We start from the raw sequence: 21,707 nt of genomic DNA, 5'->3' as shown, positions 1-21,707 counted from the left end.
CATTTTGACGTTGTCACGTCAATAAAAGCCCGTTTAATCCGATATATAAAAAATAAATATACAGATAGATTTGTTATATATATATTTTTTTATAGAATAGGGGGCAAACGGGCAGGAGGATCACCTGGATACCGCCGCCCATGAACACTATCAATGCCATTTTAAGAATTATTTGATTTGTTATTTTATCTTAACTTAGCTTTACTTTAGCGGGAAGCGAATGGAGAAAGAAAGAAGCCAAGAAGGGAAATTTGGAAAAAGCTGGAAGATACATTTATCCTTGAAGGGTTTCCAATCAATGGTACAGAAGAAAGCTAGAATATTAGGCTAGGTCGTAAAACTAAACTGCTTAATAAAATATCACTGCAGTATCAAAGCTTTATTATAAAATCGAAACCATACAAATGTAATACATTAAATTATAATTAAAACTATTTTATTAACTTAATGGCTTCTAGGATAGCCTTCATATTTATTACTAACAACGACTGGTTAGACATAGAAATAAAAAAATACCACACTTTATAAATAAAACTAAAACACTACCATACGATGACAAACATTTAGAAAATGTTCTGAACCACGTAAATCTATTTATAGTTAAACCTTCAACCTTATTACCATGGCAACGACATATTTCAATGGTAGCCATATTAATGGTCCATTTATAAGCCGTTACTGCTTGAGACAACAGCTTTAAATGGTTCAGTTTAAGCTACAAAAAATTTTTTGTACTTAGTCACATGTATGAGTATTTTAATAAATGCACAAATGGCTGTCACGTATCTCTATAACGTAATAATAACTTATAAAAAATAAGTATTGTGTGTGTTTGAGTCCTTTGATTATAATTTAACATAAATTTCAAAAGTCTTTTGTAAAGTTTGTATATTCGTAACTTATATTAACTTTTAAAACATTTCAAAGCAATAAAAAAATCACAGGCGATACAATCTTTATAGGTCTCAGATTTCTCTATGGTACATAATCATTTGTCAATCTAATAGGCAGGTAGGTCTTGTGTGCCTGACACACGTCGAATTTTGGGTCTAAGGCAAGCGGGTTTCGTCTCTATGCTTTCCTTCACCATTCGAACGAATGTTAGATTAGTGGGCACATAGAAAGTCCATTGGTGCACAGCAAGAGATCGAACCTACGGTGTCAGAGAAGGGAGTCGCATGCCGAAGCCACAAGGCGAACACTGCTATTAGGGAGAAAAAATGGTATCATGTAATGAATACGTGGTTTTGGACGGATTTCTAAAAATTCTTTCCCCAATAGGCGCCATACATATTAAATTCTAAAATACTTTAAAAAAAGCATCACTCCAATGTCCTAAAGCTGGCCAGTGTCGGATAAGTCTTGAGTCGTAAAAGCTCCAACTCTGTTTGCAGGAGAACCACAGTTGTGTGATTCGCTTGGACTTCACGAATCAACTTACTGCGCATTACAAGCGTTTCCATACTGAAATTTAATGCATTTTATTCATTTCAACCATATTTCAAATGAAAGAATCCCTGGCTTCGCAAGCAATTTTTGCACACCCCTACTATGTGGAACCAGTTACCCACTGAAGTATTTCCGTAACAATTCGAGTTATAATCCTTCAAGAACTCGTTTCTCGAAGGATCGTAACTACTCATTATTAAAAGGCCGGTAAAACACTTGCGAGCCTTCTGGTATTGTCCACGGTATCACTTAATCAGGTGAGCCTCTTTGTACACAATAAAATATTTTTATTGTATTAATATTAGATGCCTGTCCAAGATCTTTTTAAAGACTCCACGACTTTTTTTCCGAGCCAGCGGACTCGCGAGGCCGTTGCCGGTCTTTTAAGAATTAATACTTTTTTTTTCTACAAGGGCCCTAAGTCAAATTATTTCTAAAATAACAAAAACATTTGAGATATACCGTTTCTTAAAGGTGCGTCGTATTCGTATAGGCTCCAATGGGTCTTCGTGTAGTCTCTTCTCAGACACCTTCACGTTGAGGCTGACTATCAGCTTCTCCAGGTCTTTGGACTGGCCTACCAAATCGTTGATTTTCACCTAAAACATTTTAGCATCAATACCAGTCAAGGGGGTATTTAAAATCGTCGTTTCCGAGATACACAATATCATTTAAACAAACATTTTCATGAAGTATTTTAATTTATTTATACATATTTCAAATGAGGCAGACTTTTCTAATTTCTCAAAAAAAAAAATATCTTATAAGATTTTAGCGAACGGGTGATACGGTGACTGGTCGTACTTGAATTCGTGTATGCGGTGATATTAGTTGTTTATACTACGTATTTGCATGTTGTTCTCATGAGTATGTAAGTGCGTGCTCTTAATTCACCATACCTCCTGCTGATAGAGGACAAATCTTTGTTTTTAATTTATTTTATTATTCTTTATTACTCAAGATGTCATATAAAACATAGTGAAATGGTTACAGTTCCTTACAAACGTAGTGTAAAAGAAAAAACTTGGCGATTAAAAAGAGTAGCGGAGAGTTTATTGCCAGTTCTTCTCTTCCGTTCTACGCTGTTATTTTGAGAACTGGCAGTAAATGAAAAATTAGATACATTTAATAAATATATCTTTTTTAACTTTCAAGTTTACATTGTGTTACCTAAATGAATAAATGGCGCTAAAAGCCTAAATGATTCTTCGTCTCAGATTGCATTTTTTGATCGTTTTTATCTCATAGACAACTCATGATCAGCCTTCTTCACCGTACGAGCGTTGTACACTAGACCAACAATGCTTATTTTTTTGAATGTCGGTTAACCTTTCATAAATTCTGCACAAAATCTTAATAACATTCTGAAGAACAAAGATTATCCATAAATTATGGCTTTTAAATATAGCTTCAAAAATATTTCTTTTTATTTAGCATTTAATTCAGCTGACTTACTCGAAGTAAAAATCATGAAATACAGACCTCCAACTCCTCGACCCTACGAATTTGTTCGGTCAACACTTTGTTGACAGACACCTTCGAAGCCTCCATCTCCTTCTCCATTCGCACGTAGTCCTGCTCGTCTGTGTACCCAAGCTCTTTATTTTTGAGATATAGTTGGAGCTCTTTCGGGACCTTTAAATAATCATCACATAGAACGAAAGTCCATTGGTGCACAGCCATGTCTTCTATTATTTTTAAAGGCCGCAACCGATGGGTAAGCCTTCCGGCATTGAGTGTCCATAGGCGGTATCAACTAACATAAGGGGAGCCTGCCCGTTGTCCCCCAGTTCTATAAAAAATATTACCTTAAGCCTTTGATAAGAGTACAGCTCCTGCTCCATGTGCCGAAGCTTCATCTTCATCTGGGCGTGTTCCCACTCTTTAGCCAGGATGCCTTTGCGGAACTCCATCTGCTTGCGCATCATATTTAGCTTCCAATCGCCAACTTTCTATTGTAAAATAGATTAAATTTTATGGCGTATATTATTTTTCCGTTACGTACCATCTTTTTCTTGTCACTACCACCGTTTACAATGATAGTATATTACAAATAATTAAATTCTATTTCTGGAAAAAAGTTAATTAACTTACAAAAATATTGATATTTAGTTTTTTATTTCATTTAGAAATTCTCTAGTTCAACTTTATTTAACCAATTTCTGTTAAGTTTCATATAGTAGGTCATTTTTCGCAAAATAACGTCATAAAGAAGTTTAACTTCTTACGTGTGTACACTAGTACACGCACACATTTTTTTTAAATTTACATTGTTACCAGTTCTCAAAACAATGTCGTAGAACGAGAACTGGCAAACTCTTCTCCACTTTAACTCTTCTAATAAGTCCTATCATTGCCTCATAATCCTCCACATAACAGGATAAGCAATCAATCATAGTAGTCTTCCTCCAGCGTTCAAGCGTTCCTCGAACCGTCATCGATGTCGTCATCAGGAATAAGAGTTGCACGCTGAACAACATTGTAGTGACGTAGAATTATATTTATAATTTCAATAAGGCTATGTAAAATCCAAAATCTTACCAATATGAGATTGTTAATTTGCTCAATATCCTGTCGCAGTATGAGTGTGGCATCATCGTAGTCCTGCATGTGACCTGTGGTGGTGATCTCCACTTGTCCTGCTGGTAATACCAGCTGCAAGAAAAGCATTGTTTTAGACAGAGTTGCACACATACAACGTTGTTAAGTCTTGACTTGTTTAAGGAATCTTTAAAAGTATTAAACATCCAAAGCGCTAACCTGTATCATCACCGGCATCATGAGCATACACACACACACCCTCACGTACATACCCTTACTTTCACACCAGCACACTAAGCAGCCGAAGTAGGTAATACGTACAGCATCTTTGGATATATCTTTACTATTGATTTTTGTTGTAAATATTTGATGTTGGCTGTAGGAATTTGACAGCAATTTTAATAATTAACATGGAAAAAATAAAAAGTGTGAATATACCAGAGTGCCTATTAGTATACTCTTTTCTTGAAAGACCCTAAGTCGATTGGTTCTGAAATACTTCAATGGGCAGCTGGTGTCACATAGTGGTGGTGCTGGAAAAACTGCCTTAAATAACGCTCAGTTGTGAAATGACAGACGTCGAGGTGATGCAGATGGAATTTTGTATTCTATGCCTCCACATCCAAAGATAAAACTTTAAGAAAAGACCTCACAAGTTCTACTAATGTTGGTAATACGCACGCTTTAAAATGAGTGTAAGAGAATCATTAGATATGTTTACTGACTTTTTTGTGTGAGTCAATCATTTATACAGTTTTTTTAAATACATCTAACTTGCAATGTTCTATTCTTAGCGGTGAATTCCACTTCATCTCGGTGCTGCCGTATCATTTCGTTGGTCTGGGCGAGTAGATGTCTCCGAGCCTGTATGGAGGATCGCCATATACTTCCCGCACTCTCTACGTACGACATTTCTTGAGCCACTGCTCGCATCTGACAGACAATATACCAGAATTTATAATTTTTACAATTTTAAATGTTTTTAGTTGTATAACTAAAGAAATTAAAATACATTGTATTTTGATCTTCTTTCGTTAGATTAGATTCATCTAGGGTATGATGAAATTTGATTAGATTTACGATAATAACAGAATAGGCACAAATATAGCATTTAAGAAAAGTTAATCAAATTGAAAAACGATTTTTTACACAAATAACAAGTTAAAGTGGGAAAAGGTGTTGTACAGATAAAAGATGGATCGCCGAAGCCACCCGCTGGAGAAAAAGAAACATTGATAGACCATAAAGGCGATTAGCTGTGGTGCTAATGTTCCTGGGGAAAAATGGAACGAGGAAGCTCAAAATAGATCCAAATGGAAATTTAGGCCTTTAGCCAAAAGGGGTCCATACTGCAGAACATAAAGTAATGGAAATAACAATAACTAACGTAGACGAAGAGTACCTATAATAACAAAACTAACACCCAATTGATTTGTAATTGATTAAAAGTAAAAATTAAAGTTGGTTTTAAAATATAAAAAAGTTGTAATACTGCAAAAGTAGTTTATTTCATTTAAATCAAATTAAATTAAATTAAAAACAAAGATATGCCTCTATCAGCGAGAGGTCTGGTGAAATAGGAGCACGCACTTACATTCTTGTGAGAACAACACGCTATAGCCATTCTAAGCTATTCCAGAGGCTTATAACATAAATATAGATAAAGCATAAAGTCTTACCCTAATTTCATTCTCGATTTTGACCCTTCGTAATTTGCAGGTGGTGGCCCAAAGAGCTTCGTCCATGACAGGCGGCATGTTACTGATTTGGTCGAGTTGTTCCACGCTAAACGAAATATTGGAGAATTATTATAAATACTTCCGTTGTATGTGCTTAATAATGAAGTACAAATTTTCTTATGATAAACTGCAGTATTGACGATGACTAAATATTTAGGCTTTAAAAAAAGCTGGAAGACTGACTTAATTTGGCAGTAGTAACAATTAATTTTTATTTTAAATATTCATTTGTCGTTTGTTTATTGTTATTCAGTTTTTCGTATATTTGTTTAAAAATTATCTGTTTCGTCTTTGTACAAAGTCTAAGTGTTTTCTTTTATAACATGTAAGTAAGCTATAACATTACTTATAAATAAAAAAAAGATATTCCTAGGCTAAAAAGTTTACAGATTTACCCAAACATTATGAAGTTCCGTTATCCAATTCAAAGCAAGTTAGCTTATATATAGCAGTTGAATTGTAATTCAACCCAGAAATACGTCATGTCTGCTATATAGGGATCACGGGGTCTAGTCAAGACAGATTAACAGTAGTGTATGTAGAAAGTCTAAAACTAAATTTGTATGAAAATGACAGCTGTAGTTGGTACGAACTGTCGACACTAGCTGTCATTTTCATACAAATTTAGTTTTAGACTTTCTTCATACACTACTGTTAATCTGTCTTGACTAGACCCCTACATACCCTTTGAAAAAGTCGACGCAATCAGCGTGCAGTAACGGCGGCCTCACGCCCGTCAAGACAGCGTTCGCTAGGTCGTACAGCACGACGGGGATCATAGTTGCACGTTGATGCCATTTGGGACGCTTTCTGATTTAATATTAATATAAATCCCGACTGGTTTATTACAACGTAATTCAGATTGAGATATGCTACGAACACAGAAATTGGTTTTAAATATTCTTTTGTCAGAATTAATCGGCGCAATTAATAGCTAATTTTTATTTGATTCAAAATAATATATTTTAACACAACTCGTGTTGATGCCTTCCCCACCGGGGGGCATTTGGTTGTAAAGAGGGAAATTTGATTGTAAAGGGGGGTGATTTGATTGTAAAGGGAGCCGATTTGATTTTTAAGGGAGCTAATTTGATTGCAAAAGGGCGGAATTCAAAAATGGACTGGATAATTAAGGTTAACTTAACTAACTAACAGTAAACTTAAAAGGAAATGCAGTGCTGTATATGCCCACGGCGTAACCAGAATAAACACAGATAAACAAACTCATTATTATTAGATTTCTTACTTGAAGTATTTATAACACTGGTCAACGATAATGGGAGACAAATCAGCGAAATGATTCTTGAACGTTTTGTCCATATGACGATCCTTCTGTGATAAATTGTCATATGTGTTCTGACACTCTTCGCTCTGCTCCTGAATGAGCTGCAACTCTTGCTGTAAATTGTCTACGTCGAATTCTGTTTTACTTATGTCGTTTCTGCAAAGATTTTGAATGTTACAGTTTTTCTTAATTTTTAGTATATGTTCCCCACATCTGTCCTTAAGACTGAACTGTTTAATAAACACAGTCTTAGGGGCCGTAAGCAAATTTACCCAAAATTACCCCCTCCCCCCTTCCTGTAGCAAATGTAGGCAAAGCTCTCAAAAGTAGTAATAAATAAATGTAGGAACTTTTTGAATCAATCAGGACAACGTGTGGGTAATATGTGTAAAAAAGTAAATTATAATGTAAATGTAATCACCAAATAAGAAAATCAAAGAAAAGAAAGTAAGTAAGAAAAGTCGAATTGTTTCGGAAATACTTCAGTGGGCAGCTAGTTCCACATACATAGTGATGGTGCGCGGCAAAAATTTCCTTAGAAAACCTTTAATTAATATGCAGAAGAAACACAGAAGACATCTCAATGACCTTGATGCTCTGATTAGCTAAAAGCTGGATATGCAATTACATTTCTTTGTGAACCCATAGGCGTGGAGCGAAAGAAGCTTCCCGTGCCTATATAATCACGTTTTAGTACAATACTATGCCAGGAACTTTTTTCTGTAAGAGTAAAACTAAAACTACCAGACCTAAGACTACTAAACATGGTGCAGTGATACCCTATTTCTAAGTCACCTCATATTTTCTAGTTTTTCAGCCATTTCAACTCGGTCGAGATTCACTCGGCGCAATCTCATCAAATTGAGATTTTCTTGACCAATCACAGAATCAACTTTTAACTTTGTTAACCACATTTCTTTTACCTAAAAACATTTTAAATAAGATTTTTAACGTTTAATTTTGTCAAAAATTTGCATGATTGTCTTGAGTTATTGACTAGGCTCAACGCTCCTGTATGTCAACTCTAAAGCATCATTGTTTTTTTTTGTATCACGTTTAACAGGCAGGTGGCTCAGCTGATGTTAAGTAATACCACCACCTATCGACACTCAATTCCAGAGGGCTCGCGAGTGCGTCGCCGGCCATTTAATAATTTATTTTCTTGAAGAACTTTTAATTGATTCGATCGTACTGAAGTCCATACATAGTATAACATAGTGACAGTCCAGTAACCTTTTTTGTGCTATTAAAATAAAAAGTAGTGCCACTAATAATAAGTGACACTACAACCTTTTCAGGTAAAGGCCTGAGGTTTCTGTATCTATTTCACTATCATTTGTCAATCAAATAGGAGGTGATTAGCCTCATGGACCTGACACACGCCATCGACCGTTTAAGGCTTGTCGGTTTCCTCACGGGTTTACCTTCACCGTTTGAGCGAATGTTAAGAAAGAAGTAGGTACTAGGTAGTAGTAAGTTGGGTAGCGTGCTGTCAAAAATCCATTGGTTGTTTCACATCCACAAATTGTTGAGGACCAATAAATTTTTGGCAGCACGCTAAAGCCAGGAGGACTATAATATTATGCCATTATCTACGTACCTTCTGGTTAAACTTGACGACACCCTCGTTCAAAACCTGTGACAATTTAGCGTACTCTGCATGCAACATCTTCCTATATTTATCTCGTTCTTCGTTCCTAAAAGCTACCTTTGCTTCATAATCGAAAACTAAACGTAGGTCGTCTTCGTTAAAATGTTCTGGGTCTTTTTCTAGCTGTAAGAATTCGCTGGATTTATCTAAACTGCTATTATAAAGAGAAAACAAAAATAGACATCACGAATGAAGACAAAAATGTCAGAATCTATTTTTATAAATTTCACCATCAGAGTGCTATATTATCCCTGGAATAATCTTCTAAATGCTTATTTCATATAGATAAAAAGTCGAAGCAATTTCCATTTATTTACAAATTGCGAGCTCATGAGAGAATCTTCTTCTTCAGTCGCACTCTTCATTTCTGAAGGTCATGTTAGTGGCACCGGACAACTTCCTTCATTCTCCCTGTCTTCCGCAAGCCTCTGTACTTGGGTAATGTTAAGGCCCTGTCAGGACCTTACCATATGAGGCCCGTTTAGCAACATATTTTTCAACCTCACCATACACTGCGGCATCGGTATGGGCTTCTTGATCTCTTCGTGCCACAATTTCTCCAATACTCCATCCATCATCTCGATGAGGGCTCTTTCGCGGAAGTCATCCTTCGGTCCAGGGTCTGGAGGCGGAATCACTATCTGGCTTGGACTGATGTAAGGTTCGATGCTACACTGTAATAAATAATACACTAGCTTTTATTGACTTAAATTTTGAGAAAAATAAGATTCAATAAGTTTATAATTCTAAGTTTGTTCACAGATTTATCTATTATCATCTGTATTTATTTTAGTAGTTAAGATTATTTTCAATGCTTTGGTGGACAGTTGTATCGATTTATTACCGTCAAATGAATTTCTACATTAATTGTTATTATTTAAATAGATTTTCAATTGATGTATGGAACCTTATTTAATTAGAATCAACACTTAAGAGCGGGTATTAATTAAAATCACATATCGTAGATTTTATCTAAGGTTTTATCTAAGTGTAATTTTTGAATTTAAAATACAATTTCTATTTATTAGATTATTTAAGATTTAAAATTAACACAAAGTTACCTCAAACTTTTCTAACTTCGTCTTTATGATGAGTATATTGAGCCAAAAATTATTTAATTACAGCACATTTAAATGTCCGAGATCTGTTACTATTTTACTAAGCATTGTATATTTTACGATTGAATTAATTAAAAAGCATTTGGTGTTTACTCAGTTTTTGCCCGTCTCAATTACCGTGAACATAATATGACATACCTACCTATTTTTGTTTCACTAGAGACGCGCGGATGAAATCATGAATTTTGCTAGTTTAATGCGCGCTCTTAACCAAGTGAACGAATTGTTCTTTGAAACACAATTGCTCCTAGGATTATAGTAAGCTATACTCCTAATATAAAGATTTCGTTTAATCAAAATTGAATTTTATATCACGAGAATATCGTCGAGATATATAAAGACTAAGAGAAACAGAAACATACCTCTTCGGGATCCACCTTGATCAACTTCAGCGGTAGTTCCTCCTGCTTCCACTCCGGGTCTGTTATTTGCATGTTCAAGTGATGAAAGCTCCCGCGAAGATCAGATAATTTGTTCAACTCTAAGATAAAAAAAAATTGCAATTAATGACAATAATCTTAAAGATATTTAAAATATAGGATATACAATATATAAACTCCACTATCAACATCAGCAAACATAAATTATATATAAAAAATATTACCATCTATTATAAATCGTAGTCGTGCATTTCTCTCTTCTACAAGGCCAACTTCTCTTCTTTTCTGGCTCATCAAATCATCGAATTGTTTGTTGAACCACAAACGCATATTTTGAACATTTAACTGGAAAATCAATCAATTATTATGCAAAACTAGAAAAACTAAATTTATTTGAGATTCTAATAACTAACAGAGCAACTGGGGGCTTTTAAACGTTCTCTTCTATTTATATATACGTATACCAAAATAAACATAAATCTTCTTTTCCCTTGACGGACAAATCTAATCAAATGAATCCTTGAAAATTTAAATCAGTCATATCTGAAGACAAACCTTGACGATGTGCTGCAACCAGTTCATCTGGAGAAAACTAAAAGCCACAGTTTGCGGTATCATGAATGCCGGTATATCCACAAACCGGTGCACGTTGGACCCTGACAGGACATGCGGCTGACCTTCCAACGACTCCTCGGTTTCCAGAACATCTGTTACCATCTGGCTTTCGAGGCTTTTGTGGCCTGATTTCATTGATAATACTGATTCGGGGCCAGGCCTGGAAGGTAGTGTAAAAATGCGTCACTGTAAAGTTATATAAACATACAAACAAATTAACTGACGAGCCGGCAACACACACAATGCAATGAGTTGCTATATTCTGTGTAAAAACGTCGGACTTTGCATAAATAAAAAAAGAATGATAAGTCAGCGGTTCAACCTTTTTAGGTCTTAACCTCAGATTTCCGTATGAGCACTTGTCAGGCACACACGCCGTTTATTTTTTTGGGGTAAGGCAACCTGGTTTGCTCACGATGTTTTCCTTCACCTTTCGAGCGAATGTTAAATGCGCACATAGAGGGAAAGTCCATTGGTACACTGCCGGGGATCGAACCTATGACTTCAAGAATAAGAGTCGCATGCTAAAGCCTTAAAGTCATCACTGCCAAACAGACTTTGCAAAAAAAGGGTTAAGGAAAATGAAAAAAAAAAAGAAAAAAAGAAAACATCTTACGGTACAGACAGTTCCTCAACGCTGATCTTATCAACTGGTTCCTCCCAGGGTCGGAACAGGTCGTGATCGTTCTCCATCTCCACATTTCTGAGCGCCTCAATCTGCTGTAATTCAGGCCAGTTGTCCCGTTGTGTTGGGAGCACTGCGTAATTTTCAACCTAAAATTTCAAAAAAGTTTCAGTATTCGGGAGGACCAATCATAACACTCCTTGATGTCGTGAAGCCGGGCTGTGATTGGCTGTTGTTGACTGACGTTCACTTACCTGATAATGGCTGAAGATAGCATAAAGTTTAACTCGCGGTGTGAGCATGGTGTCCCAACAGGTGGTCTTGATCCAGGCAGTCACCTTGTCTTGGGCTCGTATACGGGCTTCTGTTTCCAATTTAATTTTCTCTCTATCTTTCTCAGCCTAGAATTTCCAATAAATTGATTAATTAACTATTTTTATTTAATGTCTGTCTGTAACCATTTTCAGTATTATTAGTTCAAAAAGACGTCACCAATAAGGGTTGGTATTCAGGTAGGCACAGCTGTTCCCCCTTTTTGCCCCATCTGTCTTAATAAGATCGCAATGCTGTTTAAAAAGGACATCTCATAACCACGTGTTTCCACTTGCCCTAATTGGCTAGCGATGGCCCTGAGATATTCATTAATAATATTATGGACTGTATGAATTCAATAATTCAACTTTATATACAGTTCAAATGTAATAGTTTATATAATGTATAGCTCCCATTATCCTGAATATTCAAGGTCCATAGCCTAGTTATAATTAAAAAGTTAAGTTAAAGAGATCTTTTTTCTACAATTGCGTTGCTGGCTTTTTAAAAACTGATACTCGAAGAACCCTACTCTCGAGTGCCCTATAAATCCATCAAAACAAATAAAATTAACAGTGAGAACCCAGTTTTGGATTAATTAACAAAAAATACCTGCTTGTTTCGTTCTTTCTTATGTTCAATATGTAGATTAAACTCAGAAAGAGAAAGTTGATGTAACGGTATCTCCGCGATGTTCTCTTCTAGAAGAGCAACCACACGAGATTGAACAGACTCAAAAGATTTCACGACCTCTTCGCGCTGTTTCTTGTAATCCATTGTTTCCTCTTTCACTTTTTTATCCTCTTGCAGATCAAGATAGTTTTCTGAAAAAAAAAATGTCCTCTTAAGAGACAACTGAGTATAGGAAAAATAAAATCTATGCTATTTGAAAGAGGTATCAATAGAACTGTATGCAATATTTTGATAGAGAAAAAGTGGAATAAGCTCTTAATCCAGACGGTAAGTATTACAATGATATAGAAAGACGAGTGAATGCTTGGTATAGAGTAAACGGAGTGATGTATTCCCTATTTGTGTAGTGGAAATAAGTGCCGTGAAAATGAAAGCGCCAAAAAGTATGTGTGGTATGGATGGATGGATAAACGTGATGGGATATGTAAAAGTGAAATACTTGAGTGGTGTGGGTTAAAAGGATACGAAATGATTGCTTGGTCATATAGAACGCATGGATGAAGAATAGAATATACAAAGCAACCGTGATTGGTGAAGTTGGGTAAAGAAATGCTTGTCGCATGACTGTATGTATATGCCTGGACCAAATCTAGAGAAGTATTAGAGAAGGGACAAGTTAAAAGAACCCATAACCGATGAGCATATATAGTGAAAGTCATAAATTTGGATGAAGATGGTGAAAGTCATGATAGAACTATATCAGGACTTTACACTACAAACATCAACTTACTATCTCTTTCGTTAATGATGGTGATCGTATTAAGACTCTCTTCAAACATTTCCATTTGCGGTGGTTCATGATGTACTTCGACCTGCAATTCCTGCTGAAGACCATGAAGGTGATGTACCACCATCGTCTTATTTCCGCCAAGGTGAGCAATATATGTCGCATTTGCGTCTATTATTGCTTGCTTTATACCGGATTCATACCGGTGTGTAACAGCCAGCTTCAGTTCTATAATAAAACATGTTTTGACTTTATTTGAATAAAGGCCAAGGCTAAGGCCTAGACCTAAAAATAATGTAGCACCTGATTTAATTAGCGCGTTGTAATAATAAATATTAACAGACCATACTCTTGTGGTCCGTGTGGCTGCCTCATCACCACAGCCCCATCGTATCCAAAAGTAAGAAACGCTCCGGGACTGTAGAACGCGTCAAACTGTTTCAACTCATGACCCGTTTCTAAAAACGGACCCATTTTCACTGACACCGTCACTCCTTTCTGTCAAATAAGAGAAGAAGCCTTAAATCTCTACGAAAGGCATCTCTTTTATCACCTTTTTCTTAAAGGCTAAGAACCACAACACCTGTTTCTTATCAAATTTCCAACGGTTGTTTAAGACAGGTGGATCCACACTACACATCCACACAGTATCTCTTCTAACTCTACTTCTCACTTTTTTAAAGTAGCAACTTAACACATAAGTTATTTTGACTTTAATAACAATATTCATATCGGTAAACAAGTACACTTATGAACGTCATACATTTACACTAGTTTGCAGTCAAGGGCGTAGAGCGGGCCAGAAGAACTGGTAAGAAACTCTCCGCAACTCTTTTTAATCCCTAAGTGTCAAACAAATTGTTGACTGGAGAAAATCAATCCCAAAGACAAGGATCATTTAAATATTTGTCAAATTTATATAGAGTGCGTATACGCACACACACATACACGTACGTTCATGCAAACTTAACACTTAAACTTCAATCGAATAAAGTATAAGTTGTAGGACTAGCGTAAGGTCAATTTCGGCACAACCATATTTCTGTCAAATTTTATTACTATTTATAAGGCAAACTTTACTCACATCGCCAGCCAACTTCAGCACATGAGCCTGGGTGGCGAGATGCGGTACAGCCACTGCCATATCTCTTCCGCTGAGTGGCAGCAGTCTCGCGTATGGTCCGGCCATTTTGCCAGCAAACTTATTGTCCTTACCAGAGTCCGCATTTATACAAATTATACGTTCACCTTAAAAGCCATTGATCATTTAAAAGAATACATTGAAGCAATGTATCAGGGTCATTGAGACTTGCAACGAGTCAACTAAGTTGATGAGTCCATCAAATCACACGATCAAAAAAATCCTTGTTATTTTTTTATGATAAGTTATACCGCCGCCCATGGGTACACATTACCAGAAGGCTTGTTTTGTGCAAGCCTACCTTGGCTTCCCCTTGTTCAAAAAAATGCGTGCGTACCAAGTACACATGTCAGAAGTAAAACTTCTTTTTACATTATTACGAAGGTAAAAGTCCAAATAGATGATCATGTACCAGTACATCATCACTCCATATATTTGTATATCTTTATTCACACTATACTATATTATGTATACGTGCTAATGATAATATAAATAAATAAAGAATCTGCATTTACTGCACAAGATATTATGCGACAGAATTATAATATGTAACTACTAAACGAATACTCCAACTCATACATCTCCCTTTCTCATTCTCTCGCTCTAGATCGGTCTCTCCTTTTTCTACAACAAAAACACTGCACATCTTCGTGACGTTTTATCCGTTCAACAATTACCCTCAAGCGTCTAAAGAAGTCACTTCAGTCCACTCATAAATGTGTCCATGGAAGGTAAGCACTTGACTCTAAGTGACACTGCACGTTCGCTCGTATCCCATAAAAATATGAATTACTTACCAATTGGATATTTATCTGAGAACAAAACAAGGCTGAACACACGCATGGCATCTCCAACTTTCATGAGAAAGCAGTCCGCCAGGCCTCGACCCAGCTCCGTGTATCTAACAAGGGTAAGCTTGTAATCCTCAGAGAACTGGAAAATAATATGGAATTGACGAGGGCAACATTGTTTCGTCTCTACTAATTTTGATAAGTATTTATAAGTCATCTACGTTTTGCTGTGGGCGATTTTTGCCATGGTGAAATTTTTATAAATTAATAAAAATAATGAACCGTTTATTTGAAAGAAAGTGGTATTCAGATTGATTATAAAAATCGCACCATCATATAGAAATAGGTACGCAAATGTCATAATAAACAAATTATAATTGTTGTCAAAAGTATTGGGTATGGGCTTGTTTCATGATCATTTGTCAATCTAATAGGCAAGTAGGTGATCAGTCTCCTGACACATCCATCACTCGTCGACTTATTGCATCTAAGGTATGCCGGTTTTCTCAAGATCTTTTCCTTTACTCTTTGAAAGTTTAAAACTCCAGTCGGATCGAATCAGCGATGAGATTCACATGCTGAAGCCTCTATGCCAACACTTCTCAAATCTACAGCATCATAAAAATATAGCACACCTGATAAATGAAAATATGTCCCGCAGACATGGCCGCTGCGACCAATTCCCTGCCCGTGGGCGAAAACACGACGCGAGAAACAATCTGATGGGTCAAACACACACTGCCCACTTTCACTAGTTCGGAACGGAACACGTAAAGTGCCATTCCGTAGTTATGGCCCACTTCCCCGAATATGATCAGAAGTGGGTCCGTGGGGCTTGCTTCGAATGATATGTCTGCGCCTTCCACATATTTCATTAGTACCTAAGATTTAATTTTTATATATTATATAGATAGTTCATTTAAGTGAAGATTATACTATAGTTGGCTGATGCTACCGGCCACACCCTTGCAGCGATTTTCGTGAAAAAACTTTTTATTGAGTGTATCATCAAAAGCCTATTGATATATTATTTAGTTTATTTTTGCGGTGTCTATATACATAACGATGTTTTTTCTGTATTATATTATTAAATATTTGTTTCATGTTTAATATAACGTTTAAGTAATAAATTATACACGTAATTCCCTAAACATCCACAAATATTTTAAGATCAAAATTGGCCAAATCGGTCCAGCAATTCTCGAGTTATATATAAATATATGAAGCCGTTTTAATGCCTCAAATTATTTAATCGATGAATAAATTACATTGAAAATTACGTTAAATGTACTAAATTCATTTTTTATATCCACTGACATAATATGTTGTCTTTGCTCTGTATAACTGTGTGTTAAAGTTAGCCCATTTAAAATAAACGAGAGAAAAATAAAAAGTTGTAAATCATAGAACATATAGCTAAAAAAATTATTCGTGAAAATGATACATATTTATTAAGACGTACAAAAGTCTAAGGTTAAGAATAATTTTATTTCTCAACAATATATATCTAACAATATATAAACTAAGATTAATTATAATAATTAGAGCGCACAGATGTATGTATATAAAATTACCAAACAAAACAGCAACAAAAATGTGGGTAGACATAATAAACTCGATCATTTTCAAATTCGTTAAAATATACTTCTTAAACTACAGAGGGATTCCTATGTGAATTGAGAAAAATGTTAAACTCTCTAGCTAAACATAATTGAATTAAAATAAACTTACCAATTTTGCTGTCATAACTTCATAGATACAAAGGACTCCGCGATTGTTCATAGTAACGATATGAGTAAAATCTGGTGCCAAAAGTTGAATTTTTATTATATTCCTGAAAATTTCGATTAGAATATCTATAAGGCACATTCTCGTTTAACCTGAATATAGTCATTTTAGTCTCAAAGAGTTGAGTCTCTTTATTAGTTATATAAACTCAAAATGAAGTAATATTTTAAATTATTCCTTTTGCATAATTACAAAGAGAAAATCATTTACAATAGAAAATGTTATGTTTTCTTATCGAATATTTCTTACTATTTATAAGAAACTTATAGGAACTATCTAGCATTGATTTATCAAACGCTAAAGTCATATATCTATCTTACTTTAAAGGAACAATGATTCATTTTTTTTGATGATTCAAAAATGTTTCAGTTCATTTAAGTTATCTTAACTGTAGTCAAATATTTTGTTTTTAAATTTGCTTAAAGATTTTATCGAAAAACAATAAAATAATTTCTCAAAGCTAACCTTTGTTTATAAGTGAACAGCTTCAGATCAATCTTGTCTTCTCCTTCCGCCACAACTTTATATACGAACCCCCTCTCGGTCCAGATAACAGCGGAGTCTGAGAAGGAATTTGATACTAGACGAAGTACCTCATCTTCTATTTTCTGATGCCACACTACATGCCATTCGCCATCGGGCTTTTTAAGGTACTGTAAGAGTCACATTACAAAACAAAAAGCCGACAAAAGATCATAGAATAGTAATAAATATATTTGGAAATTTCTTAATATATATGTCGCAGTCAACTAGCTTAATTAGGCGTTCAATTAACAGCCTAGCCGTTTCACTAACAGCCTGAAACATATTTAGCCGCAGCGTTTGTAACAACATTTAATAAACTGGCTGGCTATTGCTAAGGACATTCGTACGATAGAGTACATAGATTCATTCTTAACAATCAAATTAACCCCTGTGGGGCGAGGGGGAATACTGATTTAGAGTCTATCGTAGTGTACGTTGTACATAACTGGTTCATGTAATACCAAATATTCAAATTTACCTTCACTTTGCTCAGTCAGAAAGACTAAGAAGAATTAACAAAAAATATTTCTGTATAAAAAGGATTGAGAAATAATAATTACCCTAAGATTTTTGTCAGGTCCATAAACAAGAATGCCGTGACCAAATGAAGCCATACACGGTTTTCTTATTCCTTTGAGGTCCTCGCTCCATTCTAAACTGGTAACCATGCCTATACCATCAGACAGCAGCTGGAAATTTCAAATGTTTTTGAATTTTTACATTTAGACCACGTGTCGGGGTCGAGAGTATTGAAAACGCATGGTCCATACCGCAAGAATTGAACTTTAGAACTGAAACTTCTTTAGGCGCATGAGCGAATTGTTTTTACAAAACGTCACGAAGATGTGCAGCGTTTTTATCGAAGAAAAGGGAGAGACCGATTGAGAGAGTGTGAGAAAGGGAGATCGAGAAAAACACGCTATTGGTTGATGTATTCGTTTAGTAGTTACATTTTTTTAAAATTTATATTATCATTAGCACGTATACAGTGAATTGATGGCCAGCGGTGAATCCCAAAAAAAACAAATTGTATTTAAATGCTTTAATTTAATTTTACAATAATAATTAATAACTTAACTAAATATGATAATTAAGTCGGCCCGATATTAGATGCGCGACAATTATTTAGAATATTATACTTTATACTAATTGTGTGTATTAGTGTGTACTTTATGTGTAACAACTGTGTGTTTGTCGTAAATAATTTTAAGAATTTCCTTTTCATATTTAATAGGAAACAAAAATCTAAATATATATCTTATTGTATGTAAATTAAATTGAAAAATTTGAATATATTTACTCACACTATAAAGATTTGCTTTAGCATCCACAGCATACAACTGACCCTCGGTGCTCCAACAAACAGCAACCAGTGCTGGATCAGACACCTCCCAACCACTACATTCAGGTTTGGTCCTCTTCATCACCATACAACGCTTGTAGCATTGCGCCACTTCCCATACGTGCAGGCCTTCACCCCAGCATTCACAGACCAGCATATGAGTACGGCTTGCCCTGTGATATCATAAACAAACAATAAGGAAATAGGGAGGGGTGGACAGGAAACGGTTTGTCTCCTGGCCAGCAGCCTCTATTGAGACTGGCCATATAAATGCTATTTCTATTTCGTAACTCCAAATTACCAGACTTCCAGTTACATTTTGTTTTTTTAAGGTCGCATTCATAGTAGGTAAGCGCTAAATGTTATGGAATTATACCTGAGCGATAAAATACAAAAGGTAAATGTAAATGGAGCTATATCACAGGGATTGTCTGTTACTATGGGCGTACCGCAAGGCTCCATACTTAGCCCTTTCTTTTTCCTCGTCTATATAAATGACCTACCATTTCTTGTAAAGGAGCTTCACGAAATAGTACTGTTTTTTTGTTGGAATGGGATCTCGCTGTTGGCCTTATGGGCCTTTACAGCTCAGCTGAGCTCAGCCGGAAGGGGTGGGGTCCCGCGACTCGCGCAAGGGCGTCTCCTGTGAGACTCGAACCTTGGCAGGACGGAAGCTCACTGGAGTGAGCGAAGTGCGAAGTAAAGTACTGTTTGCTGATGACACTTCGCTTTTATTTAAAGTCAAACGACAAAATCCATCACTTAAGAATGTAAACAGTGCCATCTCCAGCGTGGTTCATTGGTTTAGTACAAATAATCTTAAGTTAAACAAAAAGAAGACAAAATGTATTAAATTTGAAACTACAAATGTAAAAAGTAGTCATTCAACTGTTCAATTCAAATTAAACTGTATTCTTAATTAAATTAATTGTTCATTTGCTGGACTATAATTATTTTTTCCTATTTTATCAATAATTAAAATGTTGATTGCAGTTCGCACGCTACATGTCTCTTTCACTCATATACCACACCTTACGTACTTTTGATAAGTTATAGTTTAGTAATTCACAACTATAAAATCTTTTATTAAGCTATTGCATAGATTTTATCGAGGGCTATAATAGCTGCGACCGAATTAAAAAATTCCGTAACGTAAATAAACCCAACACACGATGACGTATTAAAGGTGCGGCCAATACGCGTTACAGCAGCAGTAACTTTCAAGATCTTCTGGTGTAAATTGAGCCTCAACATCAATAGGTGATCGCGCAACTGACGACGATGCGTTAGTAGACGCAGATTGGGATGGCATTCCCTAGGTACCTGTTAGTCTGAGTCTGGTAGTGGTAGATTGTTTTAAGATAAAAAAACTTGAATTGAAATAAAATAAAAAAATACTGCATAAATTAAAAAAAACATAATTATAATTGCCTAAGTTGATAAAAAATGCTACGCAATAGCTTTACCGCGGCGGTCCCCGAGTGCCATTAAACTTGTTTTTGCTGCAAATAAACTTACATATAAATCTGCTGTCGTCTTACAACACCTGTGGAGACTGATAGAAGCTTTTGATGAGTCCTCCAACTCCAGATAATCATGATGTAGTTCGGAAAGCCACTGAACGCTGCTATTAAATCACACTCCATCATACAAAGACCTTTGTACCGCTTTACATCAGGATCTGATACATAAAAAGGTAATCCTCATAAATGAGATGAAATTGGTCCAAGCTATGTGTAATCATAAATTTACCTGCGAGTTCAGCTAGTATGTGAAAGCTTGGGTACTGTAAAACAAAAATGCGAGGATTTTTTGCTTTCTCTGCAAATGCAAATACATGAGATCTGTGACCTGTAATAGTAATGTACCTAATATTAACAAAGGAACATATTATGATCAAATTATTTAACACTCAATAATGTATTATTAATAATTGTAAGAATGTTTAAAAATGAAATTAATAATTATTTATGACTACTTAGTGAAATATGAGAAGACCACAAAAGCGATGGCTTCTACAACAAGACATGACAAAAATGTAATCTATTTTACCTGCAATAACATCAACGCCATCACCATGTTCGGTATTATTAGCAACATACACATATTCAGAGCTTGTTTTCATATTAAGAAATATTATATATAAATCATGGGCAACGGCGAACACATCATGTCCAATGAATGTCATAAAATCTAAACGTTGGGGTATCGCCCATCTAGAAGTTTAAAAAGCACTTAGTATTTTTATGTTAACATGACATCAGCTGTAATTTTATCTTAATGTAAACAATATTACCGTGGCTTTGGATTTATGTCCAGGTTTTCGTTATCTTCTACCACGTCTGAACCAGCCTCTACCATGGCTAAAGTTCTAAATTAATCTAAAAATGACTTGTGTAGCCTTCTATTTTGTTATAAGGTCTAATGGTATACGTATAAACCGCGTGTGTTTAGGATTTAAAATTAGTTTAAGGCAGCATTCCGAATAAACAACTGCAGCATTATATGTATTTATTGAAAACAAGAAAAACAGTTGTTATTGCTGTTACCTAGCAATGCTAATTGTACTTAATACAAATATACCTAATTGTTAGAAATAGCAATATATATGAATTATTATTTTTTGGTATAATACAATTGCGCTTATTCTTAAGTTTTTAAACGTTGGAAAATGAATGTTCTCTGAAATTTTAATAATTCAAATCACCCACCATCTTTTGACAATTGACGTTGATTTTTTAACTGTGTGAATAAAATCAGATGTTTGACTTTGACAGTAGTATAAATATAATAGTACGCTACAGTGCTCTGTGCGATGGTCAATAGGGGCGATGAAAATAGAAGTAAATGAAAATTTGGGACATGAAAATTGTTTGTAAATAGGATTCCAAAAGAAATGTTCATACAAAACCACTGTGTCGTCACAACCAATATTCCATGTTTAAAAATGTGATGGATACGTGAATACGCTATACAAAATGTAAG

General features: G+C 35.3%; 2 protein-coding genes across 4 annotated transcripts in view; one reads left to right on the top strand and one right to left on the bottom strand.

The window, feature by feature from the left end:
* Window positions 1-1,211: 1,211 nt before the first annotated feature.
* On the bottom strand, window positions 1,212-21,083 carry LOC110997822 (cilia- and flagella-associated protein 43). The gene is made up of 31 exons (XM_045630475.1): window positions 21,019-21,083; window positions 20,775-20,938; window positions 20,475-20,573; window positions 20,241-20,403; window positions 18,685-18,895; window positions 17,941-18,069; window positions 17,321-17,508; window positions 16,799-16,901; window positions 15,703-15,948; window positions 15,074-15,209; window positions 14,220-14,383; window positions 13,480-13,633; window positions 13,139-13,363; window positions 12,328-12,539; window positions 11,658-11,804; window positions 11,395-11,552; window positions 10,719-10,938; window positions 10,388-10,508; window positions 10,146-10,264; window positions 9,172-9,339; window positions 8,615-8,788; window positions 7,810-7,937; window positions 6,976-7,170; window positions 6,414-6,539; window positions 5,670-5,775; window positions 4,765-4,923; window positions 3,991-4,104; window positions 3,258-3,401; window positions 2,932-3,084; window positions 1,912-2,048; window positions 1,212-1,464 (listed from the first exon to the last, which is right to left on the bottom strand). The coding sequence occupies exons 1-31, from the start codon at window positions 21,081-21,083 to the stop codon at window positions 1,323-1,325; spliced, it is 4,770 nt and encodes a 1,589-aa protein (XP_045486431.1). The 3' UTR covers window positions 1,212-1,322.
* A 449-nt stretch (window positions 21,084-21,532) lies between these two features.
* LOC110997813 (transmembrane protein KIAA1109) overlaps window positions 21,533-21,707 on the top strand; it is a 48,504-nt gene continuing 48,329 nt past the window's right edge. For all 3 annotated transcript variants that reach the window (XM_045630328.1, XM_045630327.1, XM_045630326.1), the window contains exon 1: window positions 21,533-21,702. In XM_045630328.1, coding sequence (XP_045486284.1) covers window positions 21,701-21,702 — 2 coding nt within the window. In that variant the 5' untranslated portion in view covers window positions 21,533-21,700. The remainder of the gene's footprint in view (window positions 21,703-21,707) is intronic.

Source organism: Pieris rapae, chromosome 12 (assembly GCF_905147795.1).
Source record: "Pieris rapae chromosome 12, ilPieRapa1.1, whole genome shotgun sequence".
Classification (NCBI taxonomy): Eukaryota; Metazoa; Arthropoda; class Insecta; order Lepidoptera; family Pieridae; genus Pieris; species Pieris rapae.
Note: the sequence above shows the minus strand (reverse complement) of the source record. Positions and strands in the feature narration are given on the sequence as shown.